General features: G+C 48.1%; 1 protein-coding gene across 1 annotated transcript in view; it reads left to right on the forward strand.

The window, feature by feature from the left end:
* Positions 1-9,208: 9,208 nt before the first annotated feature.
* ST14 (ST14 transmembrane serine protease matriptase) overlaps positions 9,209-9,507 on the forward strand; it is a 40,003-nt gene continuing 39,704 nt past the window's right edge. Inside the window, exon 1 of the mRNA XM_046685652.1 lies at positions 9,209-9,434. Within this exon, the coding sequence (XP_046541608.1) occupies positions 9,354-9,434 (81 nt within the window). The 5' untranslated portion in view covers positions 9,209-9,353. The remainder of the gene's footprint in view (positions 9,435-9,507) is intronic.

Genomic DNA, 9,507 nt, shown 5'->3' on the forward strand with positions numbered 1-9,507 from the left:
TAACATCTGCTGCCAATCCTCCTCCTTTTTTGCTGAGGAAGACTGGCCCTGAGCTAACACCTGTGCCCATCTTCCTCTACTTTATACGTGGGATGCTGCCACGGCATGGCTTGTCAAGCAGCGAATCCCAGGCCGCTGAAGTGGAACGTGCAAATTTAACCGCTGCGCCCCTGGGCTGGCCCCTCAGAGTTTGATTCTTATCAAAATAACCACATTGAAGGCATGCTGTAGCCTATTGTGCATTCATATATTCCATGTGGGCCAGCACCAGAATCTTACCTGGAAACATTTCTTTACTCCAGTCAAAGCAGCCACTCTATTAGTATTACATTTTCCCAGATTTCCCATAATACATTCTTTTCCATAAAATACAAATAAAATTTAAGAGGCAGCTGTAATGTTACAAGTGGGAATTCAGATTTGGCCACTTACTCTCTGGGAGACCTTGAGGAAGTTATTTAACTGCTCTCAGTTTCTCCATTTGAAAAAATGGGGGTGGCGATAGTACTTACCTCACTGGGTCAGGAGGGAGTGACCACAGGTAAAGACACAGGTCAGTCAGTGCTCAGCACAGAGCAAACGCTCAGTGAATGTTAGGTATTATTATTATTACTGGCTTTTTTTGAGGAAGATTAGCCCTGAGCTAACATCTGCTACAAATCCTCTTTTTGTTGAGGAAGACTGGCCCTGAGCTTTCATGCGTGCCCATCTTCATCTACTTTATATGTGGGACGCCTGCCACAGCATCGCTTGACAAGCGGTGTGTAGGTCCGCTCCCGAGTTCCGAACCGGTGAACCCTGGGCCACAGAAGCAGAATGTGCAAACTTAACCGCTGTGCCACTGGGCCGGCCCCTAGGTATTATTGTTTTTAACTGTTGATCCAGTACATAGGGATCACTAAAAAAATAGTATTTGTGTACTTCATGATTAAAAACAATTGGCAAATATTATACCATAAACTGGGCTATAATAGAAACATCTGTACTTTCATCCAAACCCTCAGCATTGTTTTTTGTTTGTTCACATTTGAGCATTGTCCAACAGCATTTACTGACAGGAGAATGGATTATTGTGTTGCCCTGTTGTTCTCCGTGTGTTTCAGCCGTTACTGCTGTGTCAGGAAACAGTGATTCTATACTGATTTATAGCTTTCTGTCCTTGGCTTTAATTAGGAAACCTCAAGCTGTACATTTATCATTCCTTAATGAAATTTTGTAAATTACTAAATTGAGTAATGCATGACTTTAAGCACTAAAAAAATGGTAGTGGTTTGTCTTCATGCACCAGACATTTAATTTTTAAGTCTTGTTAATCATGTTGGCCTCATCGTATCCATTATGCCTCAAGACCCAACTTACACTGAGAGAGGGACATCATTATTAACAGTAAATGTAAATCTGTGGTCTTGGTATTTTAAAACATTTTTTCTGGTTCTGTGCTTTAAGTACTAGTATCTTCAATTGCAGTGAAGGTAATACTTTGTAAGAATCTTTTAAAGCCACACACACATATATTTACATTATTTGATTAAAACTTGAGTTCTGGGGGGTGGGCACAAAGGGTGAAGGGGGGCACCTACAACACGACTGACAAACAATAATGTACAACTGAAATTTCACAAGATTGTAAACTATCAAAAACAATAAAAATTAACTTAAAAAAATTAAAAACAAACAAACCAACAAGAAAACCTTGAGTTCCTCTAACTAGGCACATGAGCCCTGAGCTCAGAATGTAAGCGAGTGAGCTGGCATACTTTGATTTTTAAAAAGCCCGTGCGGGCCCCATGGGTCAGGGAGTAGGCTGAGGCACAGCTGCGCATGTCAGACGGGAGAAGGGATGGACTTGGATGTGCTGATTACAGGCAGGCAGGGGATGCCAGAGAAAGGGAAATTCTCAATGATGCTCTCAAGACAGAGCATCAAATAAGTAGCCCCAGGTAATAAAATGCATTTCCAGAAGGGCTCCAAAGACACGCTCCCAAAATACCAGCTCAGAGCACCTGCATTCGCCCAGTTCACGGATGCCACGGCATCTTCTGAGCAGCTGTCCTATATTTGGAGGATTTCCGTATCATAAGTCCTGCCTACCCAAGGCAGGAACCAGAACTCGAGTTGTCTGCTGGCTTGTAGGTAGGGCACAGCTGTAACAGGATCACCAGTGAGAGGCGCTCACAAGAGACTTATTCAAGAGGGAACAAAGAAAGGACACAGGCCACCCTCTGGGTAGGGCGACAGCCGAGCCTCGCAGCTTTCAGGCAGCAGTGGCAGCTTTACTGATGTCCAGGGTGGTTCTCAACAGGATGAGCTATAGCTGGTGTCCCCCTGGGGCCGGAACAGTGGGGGCTTCCAGAGCAGCCTTGTGGTGTGGCTGGCCTTGTTCCTGGTTGTGTCTCCTCTCTTCTTGCCTTCCTGCCCCTCCCAGGGATTCTGTGAGCTTCCTCAGACTCTTTAATAATTCTCTCTTTTTGCTCAAATTAGCTAGAGCATTCTGCTGTTTGTGAGCTGGCAAGTTGACAAAAACTCCATTAGGGCAAATTCACTGAACTCTAATGAGAAAATTGTATCTGTCACCTTCATCTAATAAAGGAAATTGGGCTAAAAAAAGAAAATAGGTGACATGAGAACAAAGACTTTCATTGTGGGAGAAAGAAAATACAGATACAAGACAGGATAAGTTCAGTCAATACCCTGTGATCCTAAATTTGAATTGGAAGCATCCATAGGAGTTTGTTGGATATTTTTCTCTTTAAAAAATTCCTAGCTTTGTCCACCAAAAGCTCCAGAAATATTGGGCAACTCAGCAGTAAGGAACGTCCTGTGTGCCCAGAGGATTGTCTTGAAATACCATTTTTCACTAAAAGACACTTGGATGTCTTGAAGAAATGGCTGATAGCATGTCTCAGCAGAAAATGTACAAGATGAACCTGGAACATCTTACCAGAAAACAAAGAAACAATCAAGATGGGTAGGATCAGTTCCAGAAGACCCAGAGCCAGGGGCCGGCCCCGTGGCCGAGTGGTTAAGTTTGTGCGCTCCGCTGAGGCAGCCCAGGGTTTCGCTGGTTCAGATCCTGGGCGCGGACATGGCACTGCTCATCAGGCGGCGTCCCACATGCCACAACTTAGAAGGACCCACAACTAAAATATACAACTTTGTGCTGGGGGGATTTGGGGAGAGAAAAGCAGAAAGAAAAAAAAAGAAGATTGGCAACAGTTGTTAGCTCAGGTGCCAATCTTTAAAAAAAAACCCAAAAAACCCAGAGCCAACTTGAAGAGGCTCCCACTGGCCAAAGAGGTTCAATCTGAACACAAATAAGCACAAAAATAGAACACAAATAGGCACAAAAATGGCAATGAACAAAAACATATCAAATATGTTTAAATAGAAGAATCCATAATAATACAAAAACAAGCAAACACTTTGCAAACACACTCTTCCCTTTGGAAGATGTTAGGGAATTAACTATTTCGAAAACTGCTGGGCTGGCCTGGTGGTGCAGTGGTTAAGTGCGCACGTTCAGCTTCAGTGGCCCGGGGTTCACCGGTTTGGATCCCGGTTGCAGACGTGGTGCCACTTGTCAAGCCACAGTGTGGTAGGAGTCCCACATATAAAGTAGAGGAAGATGGGCATGGATGTTAGCTCAGAGCCATTCTTCTCAGCAAAAAGAGGTGGATTGGCAGGAGTTAGCTCAGGGCTAATCTTACTCAAAACAAACAAACAAACAAACCTGCTAATGAAAGGGAAAGACTCAGGCTTTGTCTTTCCTTTCTATACAAATGTTACCTCTGGGCAACCACATAGACAAGAATTTTCTCTTTACAGAAATATTCCAGCAAGTAAATGAACAAGGAGTGATAAATTGAAATGTTACTGTTTGCATTTCCTAATGAATTTAGAATCGGAGCACGGAGCTAGGAATACGAGAGACAGCAGACATGGGCATCATGTTGAAAAACACACCGTCACCAATGAAGTAACTTTCCCTCCAAGGAAATCAAACCGTTACTGGATTAAGCCTCTAGATACATATGACAGTTTGCAGGAAATGCAAAGGGAAAGGGAATTCCCTCAATAGACGACACTGAGAATCCAGTCAGCGAGGTCCTGACTGTGGGAAGTCTGCAGAACAAATGATCTGATTTCCTCAGTAAATAAATTGTAAAAGGAAAAAAAAAAGATGAAGTGGGAACCTCTAGATTGATTAAAAGAGACCTAAAAGACATATTTAAAACAAACAAATTAACAGAAAGCAGGCCAGAGCTAAACTCTAGTGTGTAGAGATTCAGGCCAGGGTGATAAAGCTACATAAAGAAAAATGAGACGGGTAATCACCAGGGGAAGTCATCAGTGACTGCTCTTAGCGGGGAGGGGGTCTGGGGACAGGCGCGTGGGGTGCTGGCAGTGTCAGCAAGGTTCTGTTTCCTCCCCGCAGTGGCCATGACCGGATGGAGCTTGATAGTAACACCTTAAGCTATATATTTGTTTGATGCGCTTTTCTACATTTGTGTTACATTTAACAATAAAAGTTTTAAGTGATAATGGAAAACAGGAAAACATTTACTTACATTTTCCCTTATTCATTTAGTTTTTTAATAATTTAACAACGCTTACTGCGTGTGAGCTGGGGGATTCACGATCCTGATCCTGCCTTCAGCAGCTTTGTGTTCTGAGAGGGGAGTGACTCAGGCCATGGCTCTTTCACTGTCGTCACAGCGGACTGGAGTGGAGCCCAGCAGACAAAGGCAGAACTTGCAGGAGACCATGTGTAGTCAGGGAGCGATGACGGTGGCTTCGAATGGGAGACCGCAGCACGGAAAGAGAAGTAGATAGATTCCAGGTATATTCTGGAGGTGGAACCGACAGACGTGGCAATTTGTTTGTTTGCGGTGGGATAAGGAAAAGGAAGAAGTAGGTGATGTCTTTAGAATTTTTGACTAAATGGGTGAGGGAGCCATTTACTAAGATGGCTGGATCTGCAGTAATGTAAATGAGAGGGCGCTTATGGCACTAAAACCTGCTGATCTGCTACAAAAGGAGTGTCTTATATGGTCTCCCAGGTTCCCAGAGCAGCATCTTTTATCTCATGGAGCTAATCAGCCTTCACATAGAAGGCACTGGGTGCTGTCATTTGAAGGCAAGACACATGCAATGCATTTACTGTGATTCCAGATCAAGAGGAAGCGATGCAGGCCAAGACCTTTCTCCTGTGACCACTGTGTCATATCAGCTTGCTGAGTGCATGCTATGTGTGTGACAGAGGAAGAAGTGTAACCGTGTGTCATTACATTAAACCCATTTGGTTTAATCCTCATAGAATTATGACAGATGCGACAAACTGTAAGTGAAGTCCTAAATAGTAAGTGAGGAAACCCAAGAGCAGAAGCCTGAGCAAGGGCTTAATATATGGATACGCTCATCAGCTTCCTGCACTGTCCTCACTCATTCTTGCAACAGCATTTAGACAGCACTTATGCGGACCAGGAAAACCAAAGTGCCCTGAAATACAAGCTCTAATGGAGGAGGGCACCAATTTCTGGAAGAACCAAGGAAGAAGAGATTCACTATGCCCGAGAAAGTTCCACAGGAGTGATATCTTAGCTGAACGTGGATTTCAGCGGGAGCAGACAAAGCAGGGCGAGGCGAGGGGGAAGGATCAGGCCGATGGAGTAGCGCTGGAAAGGCTAGGAGCAGGGGAGAGGTTCAGAGTCTCCCACTGCTGGGCACTGGGTGAAGGGTGGGGGTGGTGTCCGGAGAAGGTAGCATGACCTGGGGGCTACTAAACCACCGGTATTTAGAAAGCACATTTTTACCTTCCACAGGGGAGTGCTAGAGCTGAACCAGCACAAAAGCAAAAGTGGCAGGAGGTGGCAAATACATAAACCTTGTTGTTCTGGAAGGTTCAGAAACATCCACAGATGACACCTCCACGACTACTGGTTCATTCTAAACCTCTCTGCCCCTCTTGTTTGCTGGGGCGGGAGTGGGGGCTGCCTGTGGCCTGGCGCAGTCTGCCCAGCTGGGTCTGCCACCTGCTCTCACCGTCTTGGATGGGAACAGAGCTCTGTGATTTACACCTGGGCCGGGTCTCCCTGACACGGCCTCTCTCTCTCCTATGTTACCACCCGTTGAAGCCACTATCTTTTAGCCTGTGGTCAGGGCCACACTTGTACCCTCTCTAAGTGGCCCTGACCCCAAGGACATGGGGCTAGTTGGAGAGGCCTTCTGAGGGAGTCTCAGGGACCCAGCCCAGACTTCCCCCACGAGCAGTGCTGGGGTCAGGAGGAGAAGGACTTACAGAGATGGCAGCTTCGGAGCGGTGTGAGGGCACAGAGGGGACGGTGACAGAGAAATGACACGGGCCTCAGGTTGAAATCTGGGTTCGAGTCTGGATTTGCCCCTTGTGAGTATGAAAACGTGGCTGTATCCTTTAGGCTGTCTGCTCTTGGGTCTCTTCACTTACAATTTAGGAATAAAAGCACACATATCACAGTGTTATGAAGATGAAGCCAATGGGTTTAATGTAAATTGACATGACACAATGAATCATAGGGGAAGGGTCTTGGCCTGCATTGCTTCCTCTTGATCTGGAATCACAGTAAATGCATTGCATGTGTCTTGCATTCAAATGACAGCACCCAGTGCTTTCTATGTGAAGGCTGATTAGTTCCGTGAGATAAAAGATGATGCTCTGGGAACCTGGGAGATGATATGAAACACTCCTTTTGTAGCAGAACAGCAGGCCTGAGTGCCATGAGTGCCCTCTCATTTACCTTACTGCAGACCCAGCTTACTTTCAGCCATCCACACAAACTCAAGGGGATTGAGCCATTGGTAACCGTGGCACCAAAGTAGTGCCCCCAACGCACCATAAATGACTTTGTCCAAATACACAGAAAATGATTTTTTGATGTCTTCTATTTAGCTTTGGAACGCTTTATATGATAGAAGATGGCAGATTTATTTTCCACCTACTAAACTGACATGATTTATTGTGCAAGGCTCTGAGGACTCAAAGATGAGTAAGACACTGACAGAAATGCAAAGAAAAGGTGACAAATTCCACGATAGAGGTACAAACTGGCCTAGCTCTGCTTTCGAGGGAAGGAAGCTCTCCTGGAGCAGGCATTTGTCAGTCGGCAGGGACTACGTTTGCCGCAGTGATGAACAACTCTCAACTCTCAGTGCCTTCACACCCCAAAAGCTGACTTCTCACTCATGCTATGTATCCAGAGCACATCAGCAGGGGTCTCTGCTCCCTGCAGCCACAGGGTCACAGGGTGCCGGAGGTTCCGTCTCAACATGTGCTTCCAGGATCGCACTAGCAGGGCAAGAGGGCGAGGGAATGTGCATCGCCTCCTCATGCTCCTACCTGGAAGTGGTGTGAATCCCTCACTTGACATTTCCCTGTCCGCAGCGAGCCATAGGGCCACAGCTAACTTCAAAGCAGAGGAGTGCAGTCCTTGCCTGTGCCCAGAAGGCAAAGAGCGAGAAACACTCGGTGAACAACTCTAACGACCACTGTGGGTGACTTTGCCCCAACGTGCAGAGATGTGTGTGAGCGAGGAGGGCTTCCCAGTGGACGAGAAGAATTAGGAAAGGGGCAAAGGTTGGAAAGTCTGGCTGCAGAGAAGGGTCCAAATAGAAACACTGGGAGGCAAGGCTGCACAGGAAGACAGGTCACATTGTGACGGCCATGCTAAGGAGGTCAGACTTGATCCAGGAGACACTGAAGGTTTTATTTATTTATTTATTTGGTGAGGAAGATAGGCCCTCAGCTAACTCCGTGCCAGTCTTCCTCTATTTTGTATGTGGGATCCCCCCACAGCATGGCTTGATGAGCAGTATGAAGGTCTGCGCCCAGGATCCAAACCTGCGAAACCCGGGCCACCCAAGCGGAGTGCACAAACTTAACCATTACAAACTTAACCATAAAACCCTGAAGGTTTTAAAGAAGCTGAGGTTTAGGAAGATTAACCTGATTGCTGAACTGGAGGCAGGAGATCCATTCGCTTCTTGCCAAATCCAGGCAAAGGGTGATGAGGACTTGAATCGGGGTCTTCAGACGGGCAGGAGAGCTGTCTATATCAGCTACCTGAGAGAGGACTTGGGTGCATTTGGAACTAATTAGATATGAGATGTAAGGAGGGTGGAGAGTCAAAGAAGATTCCAAGGTTTTGAGCCTCGGAAAATGATACTGTTGTAATCAGAGAAAACAGGGGAGGTGGGCAAGTCTGGGAAGGAACTGGAGGGCTTGTTGATTGCAAAACAGATATTTTAACTTTTTTCCTCTTGTTTCTCAGCACCTACAAGAGCGCTTAGCATATAATATGTGCTCAATCATATTTGTTGACTATGTAATACCAGTAGAACACAAACGGAGAAGTTCCCAGGCAACTGTTGATGTGGAATTGGCACTCATTCATGCTGTCAATGCTAGGAAGGCAGATTTATCTATTTGAAGCCATCAGATGAGAGGAGTTGCCGAAACAGTGTAGAGAAAAAAGGGAGAAGGCTGAAGAGAGAGCTTTGGGAACCAGGACATCTGGGGGCCGGAAAGGAGGACCAGGATCCAGGGAGGGTGGGCATTGGAGGGTGGGACCAGTCAGCATCAGGTGCTGCAAATGAGTGAAGGACGCTGGGAACGGTAAGAAGGCATTTGGTGGAACGACTCAGGTGTCCGGTGACCACTCAGAACAGCTGGCCGCAGGCCGCAGCAAGGACCTCCCAACAGTGAAGAAGAGGAAGCTACCGGGCGCGAGGAAGAGGCCGGCAGTGGCTGGAGGGGGAGGCTGAGCCAAGGGACAGTTCTGGTTTCTGTTTGGGTTTGGAGGGGTTATAACTGAGACCTGGTCAGGCAACAAGAAGGAGAGAGACTGAAGGATTCAAGGGAGAGAGAAAAACCATGGTCGGCGTCAAGCAGGCGGATGGAAGGGCTGTCTTCCGGATGATAGGGCCACTTGGAGAGGGGACGAGAGCGGGGGACAACGTTTGTTGTTACTACTTACTGAGAGCCTGTGCAGTGCGGGGCGTCGGTACCGCCAATGGCCACCACCAATCAAGTGGCCGCACCTTACTCTCCCGTCACCTTCAGGCCCTGGCCTTCTTCTCCCCTTTCGCCAGAGGGCGGCGGCGCCCGGGCGGCCGGCGGGAGGCGGGGGCGGTGGGGCGGGCCCGGAGGCCACACCCAGAAACTACCTGCGCGGCCAGGAAGCGGAGGGAGCGCGGCGGCGGCCGGCGCCCTGGTCCTGCGGCTGGACCCCGGCACGCCCGCGCCCCCGGCCCCGGCGGCGATGGGAGCCCGCCGCCCGCGGGGACGACGCTTCTGAGATCCCAGACCGGCCACCGGGACCATGAAAAGCCATCGGGCCCGCAAGGGCGGAGGGGCCGCCGAGGACTTCGGCGCGGGACTCAAGTACAGCTCGCGGTCCGAGGTGAGCGGGCGGGGCGCGCGGGCGGCGCGGTGGAGCCGGCGGGCGGGGGGTAAGCGCAGGGGGCGCGGGCGGC

The sequence above is a fragment of the Equus quagga genome, chromosome 14 (assembly GCF_021613505.1).
Source record: "Equus quagga isolate Etosha38 chromosome 14, UCLA_HA_Equagga_1.0, whole genome shotgun sequence".
Classification (NCBI taxonomy): domain Eukaryota; kingdom Metazoa; phylum Chordata; class Mammalia; order Perissodactyla; family Equidae; genus Equus; species Equus quagga.